We start from the raw sequence: 16,455 nt of genomic DNA, 5'->3' as shown, positions 1-16,455 counted from the left end.
TGCACTTTGCCTTTCAGAATCAATTGGTAATGAGACTCAAATTCTTATAGAATTCTCTTGTAGAATATGCTAAACAAGCTCACTGAAGTGTATTAATCATTTGCAGGTCTTGGCCATAGATTTTCAAGTAAATGTAAGTGAAAATTGTAACTAGGCCACTCAGGGACATTCACAGTCTTCTTGGTAAGCAACTCCACTGTATATTTGGCCTTGTGTTCTGGGTTATTTTCCTGCTGAAAGATGAATTCATCTCCCCGTGTCTGGTGGAAAAGCAGAATGAACCAGATTTTCCTCTAGGATTTTGCCTATCCTTAGCTCCATTCTGTTTATGTATTTATCCTGAAAAACTCCCCAGTTCTACAAGCATACCCATAACACTTTGTATACAAGACAAAAATCTAATGGCTTTGCCAATTTGTTTTGCAGTATTACTTCAGTACCTTGTTGCAAACAGGATACAATATGCTTTATTCTGTACAGGTTTCCTTCTTTTCACTCTGTCAATTAGGTTAGTATTGTGGAGTAACAACAACGTTGTTGATCCATACTCAGTGTTCTCCTATCACAACCATTAAACTCTGTATCTGTTGTAAAGTCAACATTGGCCTCATGGTGAAATCCCTGAGCGGTTTCCTTCCTCTCCAACAACCGAGTTAGGAAGGACGCCTGTATCTTTGTAGTGACTGGGTGTATTGATACATCATCCAAAGTGTTAATATCACCATGCTCAAAGGGATATTCAAGGTCTGCTTTTTAATTTTTACCCATCTACCAATAGGTTCCCTTCTTTGCGGGGCATTGGAAAATCTCCTTGGTCTTTGTGGTTGAACGTGTTCTTAATTCCCTGCTCGACTGAGGGACCTTACAGATAATTGTGTGTGTGTGTGTGTGTGTGTGTGTGTGTGTGTGTGTGTGTGTGTGGTACAACATTTTCTTTGTTAATTAAACACTTTTATTGCGCACAGAGTGAATCCATGCAACTTGTTAACCACACGTTTACTCCTGAACATATTTAGGCTTGTCATAACAAAGGGGTTGAATACTTATTGACTCAAGACATTTCAGCTTTTCATTTGCTAGTTAGTAAAAATGTTGATAAACATAACTCCACTTATGGGGTATTGTGTGTAGGCCAGTGACAAGAAATTGCGATTGAATTTAAAATGGATTCAGGCTGTAACACAACAAAATGTTTCTGAAGTCCATCTCCCCCTCCCTCTAATTTGCCGGCTCGTCTTTCATTCAGATGAAATTGGTCACAGCTCCACCACAAACCCCCCCTCCAATGAGTGTGTTCGTCCTATAGGCTCTGCCGGTTAACACAATGTAGACGCACACTGACCTCTGACCTCAAGTGCCTAACGCTTGTGTGACCAGGAAGAATCCTCGGCCCTCTGCCGTCTCATCTCCTGTCCAAGGCCTAGGGGTCTGGAACACTTTTGGGGCGAGGGAGAGGGGAAGAAGGGAGGGGTTGTGGGGGAAATGGTGACCCCCACCCCCCCATCATACTCTGCCTCTGGCAGTCATAGCGCCCCCTCCCCCATCATACTCTGCCTCTGGCAATCATAGCGCCCCCTCAATACTCTGCCTCTGGCAATCATTGCGTCCCCCCAAAGTGAAACACTAATCAATAACAAATGGCACCATGACATTTCAGTCCTAGCCTGGTATTTGTGTAAGAAACAAAAGACCTCTATAGAACCAGAACACAAAGTCCTTAAATAATGCATCAATGGCATTAAATCAAAATCTAATTACATTAAATAATAAAACTAGCCTACATTTTTTGGGAAGGGAAAAAAAACAGCATTGAAGAAATCACTGTCGTAGATCACAGCCATTTTACAGTCAACTCCTAATTCCTTTAATTATCAGACCACAGATTAATTATCTCATAATTACAATCAAGCATCAGAGAGACAGACAGAAAGAGAGGGGAGGAGAAACTGCGGGAGTCCCCTGTTCATCTACATATCGAGAGGGTCAGTTCAAACATGCCCCCCCCTTCCAATTCCTCCCTGTTAAACATCAGCGGTCGGCATCTCTTTGAAGCACCGCTCAGCTCGTTTCTGCACCCCCACCCCCAGGGGTGGAGGTGGAAGGGGGGGGTAGAGGTGCTTTAGGGGCCCCAGCCCAGTCTCTGCCTGGGCCCTGACGAGGTGAGTGAGACTCAGAGGAAACACTCCTAGCAGTGGGGCTACGGTGGAGGATAGGGCCATCTGAAACACTCCTAGCAGTGGGGTTACAGTGGAGGATAAGGCCATCTGAAACACTCCTAGCAGTGGGGCTACGGTGGAGGATAAGGCCATCTGAAACACTCCTAGCAGTGGGGCTACGGTGGAGGATAAGGCCATCTTAAACACTCCTAGCAGTGGGGTTACAGTGGAGGATAAGGCCATCTGAAACACTCCTAGCAGTGGGGCTACAGTGGAGGATAAGGCCATCTTAAACACTCCTAGCAGTGGGGTTACAGTGGAGGATAAGGCCATCTGAAACACTCCTAGCAGTGGGGCTACGGTGGAGGATAAGGCCATCTGAAACACTCCTAGCAGTAGGGCTACGGTGGAGGATAAGGCCATCTTAAACACTCCTAGCAGTGGGGTTACAGTGGAGGATAAGGCCATCTGAAACACTCCTAGCAGTAGGGCTACGGTGGAGGATAAGGCCATCTGAAACACTCCTAGCAGTGGGGCTACGGTGGAGGATAAGGCCATCTGAAACACTCCTAGCAGTGGGGTTACAGTGGAGGATAAGGCCATCTGAATGGAGATCTAGTCAGATAAGACACTAAGTAGAAGCCTGAAGCCTCTACATGTCAACCTCGCTTGCAGCCAGTCACATAAATACACAATTGCACAGACAAAACACACGACAACCTCCACCCCCATGTCTCTGCACCCCTCCCCCACCCTGGGCTGGCTGGCCGGCTGCTCCTGTTGACGGGCTTTTGTTTGGGCCTGACTCAGGGAGCATATGGCAGGTGGCTCTCTCCCTCCACACACACACACAGTCCCTCCCAACCCTCGGGCCCCCAGGCAGGCCCGCTGCAATGTGTGTGGGTTGGATGGGGTGTAACTGCTCTTTTTAAAGCCCGTACTCTGTAACACAAACCATCAGCCAACTTATTGCAGGTCATCCACAGCCGGCGTGTAGAAAACATTCAAACCCACCCACTGAACCCATTCAACCAATGCACCAGCATCACACTTACACAGTTACAGCTACTAGGCTCCATGTAGCAGGACAGCATCACGCTACACAGTTACAGCTACTAGGCTCCATGTAGCAGGACAGCATCACGCTACACAGTTACAGCTACTAGGCTCCATGTAGCAGGACAGCATCACGCTACACGGTTACAGCTACTAGGCTCCATGTAGCAGGACAGCATCACGCTACACAGTTACAGCTACTAGGCTCCATGTAGCAGGACAGCATCACGCTACACAGTTACAGCTACTAGGCTCCATGTAGCAGGACAGCATCACGCTACACAGTTACAGCTACTAGGCTCCATGTAGCAGGACAGCATCACGCTACACAGCTACTAGGCTCCATGTAGCAGGACAGCATCACGCTACACAGTTACAGCTACTAGGCTCCATGTAGCAGGACAGCATCACGCTACACAGTTACAGCTACTAGGCTCCATGTAGCAGGACAGCATCACGCTACACGGTTACAGCTACTAGGCTCCATGTAGCAGGACAGCATCACGCTACACAGTTACAGCTACTAGGCTCCATGTAGAAGGACAGCATCACGCTACACAGCTACAGCTACTAGGCTCCATGTAGCAGGACAGCATCACGCTACACAGTTACAGCTACTAGGCTCCATGTAGCAGGACAGCATCACGCTACACAGTTACAGCTACTAGGCTCCATGTAGCAGGACAGCATCACGCTACACAGCTACTAGGCTCCATGTAGCAGGACAGCAGCATGGGAGACATCCTGAATAATACACAGCTTAGAACTAACTGTCAACTGCCAGCTGACCTCGTTGAGAGGGAACAGACAGATATTACAATACAACATGATCTGACCTCGTTGAGATTGCATGAACATAGTGCTGTATATCTATTGGATATACACCACTTCTGACCTCATCAGGCGACAGTGTTTACATGTAGATGCCACTACACTGTGAACAAAATAAAATAGCCAAATTCACTGACTGCAGAGAGAGAGAGAGAGAAAAAAGGTCCAGTCTCCAGGACCACAAATACAAATTCCATCTAGACACCGTTGTCCGAGAGCACACAAAAAAACTATACATACCTCGGCCTAAACTTCAGCGCCACAGTTAACTTCCACAAAGCTGTGAACGATCTGAGAGAGAAGACAAGGAGGGTCTTCTACGCCATCAACAAACACTAACAAACCCCACAGAGCCCCAGGATAGAAACATAAATTAGACCCAACCAAATCATGAGAAAACATAAAGGTAATTCTTTCCATGTGTCAAGTAATTTAACACACACACAAAAAAAGTGCAAACTAGAATGCTACTTGACCCTAAACAGAGAGTACACAGTGGCAGAATACCCGACCACTGTAACTGACTCAAAGCTTTGACTATGTGCAGACTCAGTGAGCATAGCCTTGCTATTGAGAACAGCCGCCTTAGCCTGTCTTCTCGAGAGCCAGGTCTGCCTATGTGCACACTGCCTACAAAATGAGGTGGAAACTGAGCTGCACTTCCTAACCTCCTGCCCAATGTATGACCATATTAGAGACACATATTTCCCTCAGATTACACAGACCCACAAACAATTCGAAAACAAATCCAATTTTGATAAACTCCCATATCTACTGGGTGAAATACCACAGTGTGCCATCACAGCAGCAACATGTGTGACCGGTTGCCACAAGAAAAGGGCAACCAGTGAAGAACAGACACCATTGTAAATACAACTCATATTTATGTTTATTTATTTTCCCTTTTGAACTTGAACTTTTGTGAGTGTAATCTTTATTTAATTATTTCACTTGCTTTGGCAATGTTTCCCAGGCCAATAAAGCCCTTGAATTGTGTGTGTGTGTGTGAGAGCAAGTCACAAGTGTATGATCACATTGGTGAGAACAAATAGCTGCTCTGCAGGGCAGAGTGGTCTGACTTCAGGGACAGAAGAGAAGGATGCCAGGGGGAGCCATGTTGGAAGTCAGTGGGCCACTGTGCATGGAGTGGGGGGGGTCAATGCAAATAGTCCAGGTGGCCAATTGATTAATTGTTGAGCAGGCTTGGGGGGGGTAGAAGCTGTTAAGGAGTTTTTTGGACCTAAACTTTGTGCTCCGATATCGCTTGCCGTGCGATAGCAAAAGAGAACAGTCCATGACTCGAGTCTTTGACAACTTTTTGGGGGCCTTCCTCTGACACCGCCTGGTATCTAGGTCCTGGATGGGGCTTTCCTCTGACACCGCCTGGTATCTAGGTCCTGGATGGGGCCTTCCTCTGGCACCGCCTGGTATCTAGGTCCTGGATGGGGCCTTCCTCTGGCACCGCCTGGTATCTAGGTCCTGGATGGGGCCTTCCTCTGGCACCGCCTGGTATCTAGGTCCTGGATGGGGCCTTCCTCTGGCACCGCCTGGTATCTAGGTCCTGGATGGGGCCTTCCTCTGGCACCGCCTGGTATCTAGGTCCTGGATGGGGCCTTCCTCTGGCACCGCCTGGTATCTAGGTCCTGGATGGGGCCTTCCTCTGGCACCGCCTGGTATCTAGGTCCTGGATGGGGCCTTCCTCTGGCACCGCCTGGTATCTAGGTCCTGGATGGCAGGAAAATTGTCCCCAGTGAGGTATGCATTAACCTCTGTAGCGCCTTACAGCCGAGCAGTTGCCATACCAGGCGGTGATGCAACCGGTCAGGATGCTCTCGATGGTGCAGCTGTGGAACTTTGAGGATCTGGGGACCCAGTGCCTCTTCAGTCTCCTGAGGTGTGTCTTGATGTGTTTGGACCATGATAGTTTGTTGGTGATGTGGACACCAAGGAACTTGAAACTCTCGACCCGCTCCACTACAGCCCTGTCAATGTTAATGGGACGTGTTCGGCCCTCCTTTTCCTGTAGTCCACAATCAGATCATTTGTCTTGCTCACATTGAGGGAGAGGTTGTTATCCTGGCACCACACCACCTATAAGCTGTCTCATGGTGATCAGGTTGACAGTTTGTTGGTTGATGTGAACACCAAGTAGTTCACTAATTTTGACTGGGGCCAATGGGGTGTCTAGACTTTTGGCATCTACGAGCGCCATTGAAATGATCCGACAATTCGAAGGGTAAGAATTCCTTTAGGAAAAAGGCTTTGATGAAAGGATGTTAAAATATGCAGAAGGACTTTATACAATAGGTCTCCTGACCCTGTGGTTGTGACCGGGAAGAAGAAGTTGGGACACTCCATTTCCTTCCTGTCGCAAATGAAACAAGGACAAATACAAACCACCATTTTCTTTGCCTTGCTTTGTGTGAATGTCTATGAAAAACGTTCAAACACAGGGAGAGAGAGAGGTGGAGGAGAGAGACCAGAGAGCGATAGAGATGGAGAGATACTACCAATAGGCTAACAGGATTAAGTGCTGACTGTTGAGAGGTACAATGGAGAGTGTGATTAATTAACCTAGCGCAGAAGCCCGTGGAATTTTAACATAGACAATGTGTTCCTTTTAAAAGACTATGTACCAAACAACAACCCTATTCCCCATATAGTGCACTATTTTGGACCAGGGCCCATAGGGCACGGGTCAAAAGTAGTGCATTACATAGGGAATAGGGTGCCATTTGGGACACAGAGAATGAGCCCAGAGCAAAGCTGGCATCAGACCTGAAACCCAGCAGGACCGGAGTACTGAACAACCAACCAGTCAGAGAAGTTGAGTTAATTAATTAGGCCAGATTCCAGCACCTCAGGAGATTAAACAGCAAACCCAATCAGGACAACCTTGAATCAAACAGCCCTTTCAAGCCTTCATCAATCACACAGAGCTGATCCCTAGAGTCCGACTCTGTTCTCTCACTGAAAGAAGCAATCAAAAGATTCCATTCATTCGTCTAGTAAGAGAATCCTCTAACAGGATTTTTGGTCGATATATTTTCATCTTTTCATTTAGTCTTCCAGTAAACTCTATGAGCTCCCCGAAGCCTCACACACGTCTCCCCAGTGAGCGGGCCCCGTCCCAGACTCACAGTTTGATGGCATCATTAGTGTAATTACCCATGATGCTCTGTGAGCTGTGTTAATGTACAGAGTCACAGACTAGCCGTTAATCACCACACACACACACACACACACACACACACACACACACAGCAACTACTCCTACACATAGTAACAGCAGTAGAAGCCTAGATCATGGTATATAATCTGACTCCAAGATCACAAACAGCTATCTGACAAAACCCAGGTCTTCTTTATGTCTTTACTCCTGCTCTAGTGGGTTTCATACGCTTTGCTGTGTAGGACATTCATTTAGACGGGTACCATCAGGAACGACTAAAGACAAAACCCCCCCAGACATGTTATCAAAGGCAGGATCAAAGCTACGTGCATGAAGACGTACCGACACAGGTGTAGGCTAATCCTCACCAAGTCACAGACAGACTGGGTTTCTAGCTAAACAATGTGAAAAGCCACAGCAACACAAATGATATAGGGTTTTCCAGCCATCCATCATCTGGAAACTGGAGTAAATGATCACTGAAGGTATTGGATGGGAACATAGTGTGTTATAACTTCTTATAACCATTCAACAGTTTATGAAACGTGCTGCGAGAACAAGATGGCGCTGACAGACATGGCAGCTCCACTTCTAGATCCTAAGCAACTTTGCAGTATTTTGTTTTTTTGTCTGTTATTTCTTAGGCCAGAATGTTTTTTGTGTGTTATTACACAGAGCAGGAAATATCTTTTGGATATCAGAGCAGCGGTCACTCACCAGCATTACGACTTATCTCAATTGGATCCTTTGTTCGTACACACCAAGGGCAATTGAACTTATCCTAGAGGCTGCTCCAAGATGCCACCGGCAGAGAAGAGGTAGTCTGAGCGGACTTCTAGTCCAACTCAGGAAGTGTGAACACCATCCTCCACTTCCGAGTATATTACCCGCTAATGTTCAGTCTCTGGACAATAAAGTAGACAATGCTCAGAGCGAGGATCTCCTTCCAGAGAGACATCAGGGACAGTAACATACTTTGTTTCACGGACTCATGGCTCTCTCCAGACATACTGTCCCCGTCCATACAGCCAGTTGGGCTCAGTACATCGCGCAGACAGGAATAAATATCTCTCCGGGAAGAAGAAAGGCGGCACTGTATGTATGTTTCAAGTCCTTTGGTTCAACCTACCTAGAATACCTCACAATCAAATGTCGACTGTATTACCTCCCAAGAGAATTATTTTGGTTAGTCACAGACGTGTATATTCCCCCTCAAGCCGATACCACGATGACCCTCAAGGAACTACACTGGACTTTATGCAAACTGGAAACCACATATCCTTGAGGCAGCATTTATTGTAGCTGGGGATTTTAACAAAGGAAATTTGGAGAAGGTGAAAAGCTTCAAGTTCCTCAGCGTACACGTCACTGAACCTGAAACGGTCCACCCACACAGTGTGGTGAAGAACGCGCAATAACGTCTCTTCAACCTCAGGAGGCTGAAGAAATTTGGCTCGTCACCTAAAACCCTCACAAACTTTTACAGATGCACAATTGAGAGCATCACCGCCTGGTAGGGCAACTGCACCGCCCAAAACCACAGGGATCTCCAAAGGGTGGTGCAGTCTGCCCAAAGCATCACCGGGGGCAAACTACCTTCCCTCTCGGACACCTACAGCACCCGATGTCACAGGAAGGCCAAGAAGATCATCAAGGACATCAACCACCAGAGCCACTGCCTGTTCATCCCTCTATTATCCAGAAGGCAAGGTCAGTACAGGTGCATCAAGGCTGGGACCGAGAGACTGATAAACAGCTTCTATCTCAAGGCCATCAGACTTAAATAGCCACCACCCGGTTACTCAACCCTGCACCTTAGAGGCTGCTGTCCTATTTACAGACATGGAATCACTGGCCACTTTAATAATGGATCACTAGTCACTAAGAATGTTTACATACTGCTTTACTAATTTCATATGTATATACAGTATTCTATTCTACTGTATTTTAGTCAATGCCACTCCGACATTGTTCGTCCTAATATTTATATATTTATTAATTCCATTCTTTTACTTTTAGATGTGTGTATTGTTAGATACTACTGCACTGGTGGAGCTTGGCACACAACCATTTCACGACACCTGCAATAACATCTGCTAAATATGTGTATGTGACCAATAAAATTGGATTGGACTGTCAACTGAAGGAAACTGGCAGAGCATTATTCTGTAAAGAATCATGGTACTTACTGGCAAGGAGCAGGCAGGACAGGGCGATGACGTAGAGCTGTTTGACGGCTACATCGTAGTGATCCATGAACAGGTCCAGTAGGTAGACAGACAGGTGTCTGGCTGTAGGACACAGCTGGTAGCGGTTCGACAGTATGGCCAGTAGGTCTGCAAAGTACCGACGCATCCCTATCTGAGGGGAGTGGGCCCGATACACAGGCAGCTTCAACTCCTAGAGGGAGAGGAAGATGGAGAGAAAAGGAAGGAGAGGAGGAGAAGGTAGAGGGAAGAGAAAGAATTACAGGTTCTAACATTAATATAGGTTCAAACACAATATGGGTTCTAACACATTAATATGGGTTCTAACACATTAATATAGGTTCTAACACATTCATATAGGTTCTAACACATTCATACGGGTTCTAACACATATGGGTTCTAACACAAATATAGGTTCTAACACATGAATACGGGTTCTAACAGGTTCAAACACATTAATATAGGTTCTAACAGTTTAATATAGGTTCTAACACACTAATATAGGTTCTAACACACTAATATAGGTTCTAACACATTCATATCGATTCTAACATGTTCTAAAACATTAATATAGGTTCTAACTAGAGGTCGACCGATTAAATCGGAATGGCCGATTAATTAGGGCCGATTTCATGTGTTCATAACAATCGTAAATCGGTATTTTTGGGCGCCGATTTTTATTATTTTTATATATCTTTATTTAACTAGGCAAGTCAATTAAGAAGACATTCTTATTTTCAAAAAGGGCCTAGGAACGGTGGGTTAACTGCCTTGTTCAGGGGCAGAACGACAGATTTGTACCTTGTCAGCTCGGGGAATCCAATCTTACAGTTAACTAGTCCAAAGCTCTAACAACCTGCCTCTCATTGCACTCCACGAGGAGACTGCCTGTTACGCGAATGCAGTAGAAGCCAAGGTAAGTTGCTAGCTAGCATTAAACTTATCTTATAAAAAACAATCAATCATAATCACTAGTTATAACTACACATGGTTGATGATATTATTAGTTTATCTAGCGTGTCCTGCGTTGCAAATAATCGATGCAGCGCTGGGGGATGATTTAACAAAAGCGCATTTGTGAAAAAAACAAAACATTGGACGACTGTACATAACCATAAACATCAATGCCTTTCTTAAAATCAATACACAGCAGTATATATTTTTAAACCTGCATATTTAGCTAAAATAAATCCAGGTTAGCAGGCAATATTAACCAGGTGAAATTGTCATTTCTCTTGTGTTCATTGCACGCAGAGTCGGGGTATATGCAACAGTTTGGGCAGCCTGGCTCATTGCGAACTAATTTGCCAGAATTGTACGTAATTATGACATAACATTGAAGGTTGTGCAATGTAACAGGAATATTTAGACTTATGGATGCCACCCGTTAGATAAAATAAGGAACGGTTCTGTATTTCACTGAAAGAATAAACATTTTGTTTTCGAAATGATAGTTTCCGGAGTCGACCATATTAATGACCTAAAGGCTCGTATTTCTGTGTGTTATTATGTTATAATTAAGTCTATGATTTGATAGAGCAGTCTGACTGAGCGATGGTAGGCACCAGCAGGCTCGTAAGCATTCTTTCAAACAGAATTTTTGTGCGTTTTGCCAGCAGCTCTTCGCAAGCACAGTGCTGTTTATGACTTCAAGCCCATCAGCCTAATGGCTGGTGTAACCGATGTGAAATGGCTAGCTAGTTAGCTGGGTGTGCGCTAATAGCGTTTCAAACAATCACTCGCTCTGAGACTTGGAGTAGTTATTCCCCTTGCCCTGCAAGGGCTGCGGCTTTTGTGGAGTGATGGGTAATGCTGCTTCGAGTGTGGCTGTTGTCGATGTGTTCCTGGTTCGAGCCCAGGTAGGGGCGAGGAGAAGGACGGAAGCTATACTGTTACACTGGTAATACTAAAGTGCCTATAAGAACATCCAATAGTCAAAAGGTACATGGAATACAAATGGTATAGAGAGAAATAGTCCTATAAATACTATATTAACTCCAACCTAAAACCTCTTACCTTGGAATATTGAAGTCTCGTGTTAAAAGGAACCACCAACTTTCATATGTTCTCATGTTCTGAGCAAGGAACTAAAACTTGAGCTTTTTTACATGGCACATATTGCACTTTAACTTCTCCAACAATTTGTTTTTGCATTATTTAAACCACATTGAACGTTTCATTATTTATTTGAGGCTAAATTGATTTTTATTGGATGTATTATATTAAGTTAAAATAAGTGTTCATTCAGTATTGTTGTAATTGTCATTATTACAAATAAATCAAATTGGCCGATTAGTCGGTATCAGCCTGTTTTGGTCCTCCAATAATCGGTATCGGCGTTGAAAAATCAATATCGGTCGACCTCTAATTCTAACACATTAATATAGGTCCTAACATGTTCCAATACATAAATATAGGTTCTAACACATGAATATGGGTGCTAACATTAATATAGGGGACAGGGCTCCCCACGGGGAGGGGGACAGGAAGTAGTGGTGGCTGTTCAGTGTCCATTGCGGTGGGGGCAGGGTAGAAGCCTGTTGGGGGAGCAGAGCGGGAAGGGTAGAAGCCTGTTGGGGGAGCAGAGCGGGAAGGGGGAAGGGGGGAAGGGGTAGAAGCTATTGGCCAGTCAGGTTTCCCATGACGCTCCTGTACTGCCCGTGTCTGAGTGATGGAAGCGTGGAGAACAGGCTGTGGCTCGTGGGGCTGGGGTCCCTGATGATCTTCATGTCCTTCCTGCGACACCTGGTGTTGTTGGTGTCCTGGAGGGAAGGCAGTGTGCACCCAATGGTGCGTTCAGCTGAGCGTACCACCCTTTGTAGTGCCTTGCGGTGAGCGGCAGTGGAGTTACCGTACCAGGCTTTGATGCAGCCAGACAGTACGCTCTCTATGGTGCTCCTGTAGAACAGAGGACAGGGGACAGGCTGATTTTCTTCAGCCTCCAGAGGTTAAAGAGTCGCTGTCTTCTTCACCATGGTGTCCATGTGGTTTGACCATTTCAGCTCCTCAGAGATGTGTATGTGGAGGAACATGAAGTTGACGACTGTTTCCTTGGTAGCCCCGGTGAATGAGGATGGGGGCATGCCCAACCTGGTCCCTCCTAAAGTCCACAACCAGCTCCTCTGTTTTGCTGACGATGAGGAAGAGGTTGTTTACCCCGCACCACGCTGTCAGAGTGCCTACCTCCTCCCTGTAGGCCAGTCTCGTCGTTGTTGGTAATCAGGCCTACTACTGTTGTGTCGTCAGCGAACTTGATGGAGTTGGAACTGTGTGAGGTCACACAGTCATGGGTATACAGGGAATTCAGCCGAGGGACTGAGGATGCACCATTGTGGGTCCAGCATGTTGAGGATCAGTGTGGAAGAGGTAATGTTGCCAACCTTTACCACCTGGGGGGGGCGGCCCGTCAGAAAGTCCAGGAACCCGTTACACAGGGAGGAGATCAGTCCCCGGGCAGTGAGATTTGTGGCGGGCATGATGGTCTTTAAGGTAGAGTTGTAATAAACAGCATCCTCAGATATGCATTCTTCATGTCCAGGTGGGTGAGGGCAGTGTACGGTGCCACCGTCAATTGCGTCGTCCATGGATCACGTTTGAATGACTGACATCCGTCCTCTATGGAGACCGTAAGCACGTAGTCCTCGATGTCTTCAGGGGCTCTCCGAGTCGTAGTCCTCGATGTCTTCAGGGTTTGTCCTCGGCAGCTCAGAGTCGTTTTGTTCGAAGTATGAGAAAAAGGTGTTTAGCTTGTCCAGTAGGGCAGCGTTGGTATCCGCAAAGTGACTGGCTTTCTTTTGTAATCCGTGATCGTTAGAAGCCCCTGCCACTTGCACCTCGTTTCCAACCCGCTGAATTGCTCCTCCACTTTGTCTCTATACTTGTGTCTCGTCATCTTGATCGATCTGTGTAGGTCGTATTTGTACCGTTTAACAATACAATTGTCCCCTGGTCACCTTGCCGTGTTCATAAGCAGCATCTCTCCCCTTCAGTTCCCCAACAAGGCTGCCATCAATCCATAGTTTTCGATTCGGGTACATTTTGAAAGACACCATTGGTATCACATAATCTACACATTTTTTTGAATGAATCCGGTGAATGAATGGTTGGTAATCAGGGCCTACACTGTTCACACAGTCATGGGTATACAGGGAATTCAGGGACTGAGGATGCACCATTGTGGGTCCACTTGATGTGGAACTGTCCAGGAACCCGTTAGCATGTTTATTGATGTTATTTCCCAGAGGCAACCTGGAACATATTCCAGTCCACGTGATCAAAACAGTCATGGAGCATAGATTCCGATAATGTTGTACAGAGGTGAAACCGGAACGTCCGTCTCGAGACAGGGTTCCCCATGGTGGATCAACAGTAGGGGTTGGTAAGGAAGCATGGTGGTTCAACAGTAGGGGTTGGTAAGGAAGCATGGTGGTTCAACAATAGGGAGTGGTGAGGAAGAATGGTGGTTCAGCAGTAGGGGGTGGTGAGGAAGCATGGTGGTTCAGCAGTAGGGGTGGTGAGGAAGCATGGTGGTTCAACAGTAGGGGGTGGTGAGGAAGCATGGTGGTTCAGCAGTAGGGGGTGGTGAGGAAGCATGGTGGTTCAGCAGTAGGGGTGGTGAGGAAGCATGGTGGTTCAGCAGTAGGGGTTGGTAAGGAAGCATGGTGGTTCAGCAGTAGGGGTGGTGAGGAAGCATGGTGGTTCAGCAGTAGGGGGTGGTGAGGAAGCATGGTGGTTCAGCAGTAGGGGGTGGTGAGGAAGCATGGTGGTTCAGCAGTAGGGGTTGGGGGCATGGTGGTGAGGAAGCATGGTGGTTCAGCAGTAGGGGGTGGTGAGGAAGCATGGTGGTTCAGCAGTAGGGGTGGTAAGGAAGCATGGTGGTTCAGCAGTAGGGGGTGGTGAGGAAGCATGATGGTTCAGCAGTAGGGGGTGGTGAGGAAGCATGGTGGTATGTTAAACCCTTAGCACATCTCCCATTCATGTTCAATTAGCAGCTGGCGTTTCAAAGGACAAAATTCGAAGAGAAGACATTACTATTGAACTACAGGACTCTGGTCAAAAGTAGTGCACTATTTTTTTATCTTTAAACACCTCAAGGACGTACCCAGTGTCCTCCTAGTCAACCATATACTGTAGCATAGAGGAGTGTCGCTTGAGCTTTCAGCTTAAAGATGCATTTGACAAGGGGAGTGACAAAAACAAACTTCTTCAACCCGCAATGTACTGCCTTTAATGCTTTATGAGTCTGTCTCTATCCTAATACAGGCTTAGAAAATTAGAGATGCTTTGGTTATACAATAAATGCTTTGTTTCTCCTTCTTCATACCACACACAGATGGATATTTGATCTAAAAAAACACAACAACAAGGGCTTTATAATGTGGATTTATTTAATATCAGATTAAATAAGGGATGGATTCATCTTTTTACGTAGTGCTGTACCAGTTTGTGGTTTGCTGCTACAGGCACACGGAAAACATCCACTAAAAACACAGGTTACTATTGTTGTCTACTTCAGAGACAGAGAGCCTACTTCCCTTCCCTAAGGGTTGTCCAAACAACAAACACTACCCTACCCGTAAACCTAATCTTTACTGGACACTGACGCCGTAGTGGCTGTCAGCATGACCAACATACGGAGGACCACAATCTATGGCATACGTGTGACTCACACATATTTAATCTGTGAGTTTCATCAATTATCTGTTGAGTTAGTTCTATGTAGGCGATACAGAAACAATGGTGATCACTAAGGTGATAGGCAGCTAAAGGAATCTGAAGGACAATACATACATACACAGAAACCCCCGTAAAACACCACCCCCGCCTTGAGTTCTCCTCTCTTCTCCGCCCCCCTTGCCTCTGGTCCATCTGTCTGTCTGGGGGTTCAGGGGCATTGTGGGGAACCGCAGTGGAAGGCAGGGGACTGGATGCAGAGAGGAGCAGACTAGCCTGCTGATGGGCTACAAGTATTTAGAAATAGGGTTTATGTCTGGGGCGTTGTTTTGGCTTTCAAAGACACTGGACAAGTTACATCAGCATAATTGCTTATTTATTTGGTCTGCTGATTGGTTGAAGGGTTGGGGGAGTCAGAATAAATCGAAAGGGAGGCCCTAATCTACATACCCCCTTGGTTACAGACGTCATACCCCCTTGGTTACAGACGTCATACCCCCTTGGTTACAGACGTCATACCCCCTTGGTTACAGACGTCATACCCCTTGGTTACAGACGTCATACCCCTTGGTTACAGACGTCTGTAACCAGGGGGTATGACGTCAAACCCCTTGGTTACAGACGCCATACCCCCTTGGTTACAGACGTCATACCCCCTTGGTTACAGACGTCATACCCCCTTGGTTACAGACTTCATACCCCCTTGGTTACAGACTTCATACCCCCTTGGTTACAGACTTCCATAGAGAGTCAGACGAGTAAATAAAAAAAGACTGTGGTAGGCTAAGTGAATGACTTGTAATGAGACTGCCCGATTGTAACAGAGCGGGGGCAGCTGCCTGCAACAGTGCCATCTACTATCCAAATACTCCCCCTACACATGACGTGCGCGTAGACACACACAAACCCCTACTCCATATTGTCCCTCCTACATAGAATCAAATTAGCTGTGATAATCTTACTCCCTACAAGAATACTGCAGTCCAGTGACAGATGCTGCCATTAAAGGGCCACACAGTAAAAAATATAATCATGCTGGAGGTTTGTCTAATTACTGTATCAGCCAATTAATGAGCCTCAGCCCTTCTATGTAATCTAAATTAGATCACTTCCAAATAGATGACAGTCATGTAATTATATCTGCCAACATTAACTACACTGTATGGTGTAATATAGCTAAATATATAAGTCGAGGAGTGGCTATCAAGGCAATTCTGGCTTGGATCTTAATTTTTTATAAAACACTAGGTGAACAAGAAAACATATTTTACCTCTTATCCAGAACGAAATACATGAGCTATTATGGTTAAGTGCCTTGCTCAAGAGCACACCGGCAGATTTGGTTTACAAGGACGGCTCA

General features: G+C 46.0%; 1 protein-coding gene across 1 annotated transcript in view; it reads right to left on the bottom strand.

Moving 5' to 3' along the window:
* LOC112255878 (cyclin-J) overlaps positions 1–16,455 on the bottom strand; it is a 28,726-nt gene that overhangs the window by 10,028 nt on the left and 2,243 nt on the right. The window contains exon 3 of the mRNA XM_024428717.2: positions 9,405–9,615. Coding sequence (XP_024284485.1) covers positions 9,405–9,615 — 211 coding nt within the window. The remainder of the gene's footprint in view (positions 1–9,404; positions 9,616–16,455) is intronic.

This window comes from Oncorhynchus tshawytscha, linkage group LG08 (genome assembly GCF_018296145.1).
Source record: "Oncorhynchus tshawytscha isolate Ot180627B linkage group LG08, Otsh_v2.0, whole genome shotgun sequence".
NCBI lineage: Eukaryota > Metazoa > Chordata > Actinopteri > Salmoniformes > Salmonidae > Oncorhynchus > Oncorhynchus tshawytscha.
This window is presented reverse-complemented; position numbering and strand designations above follow the sequence as displayed.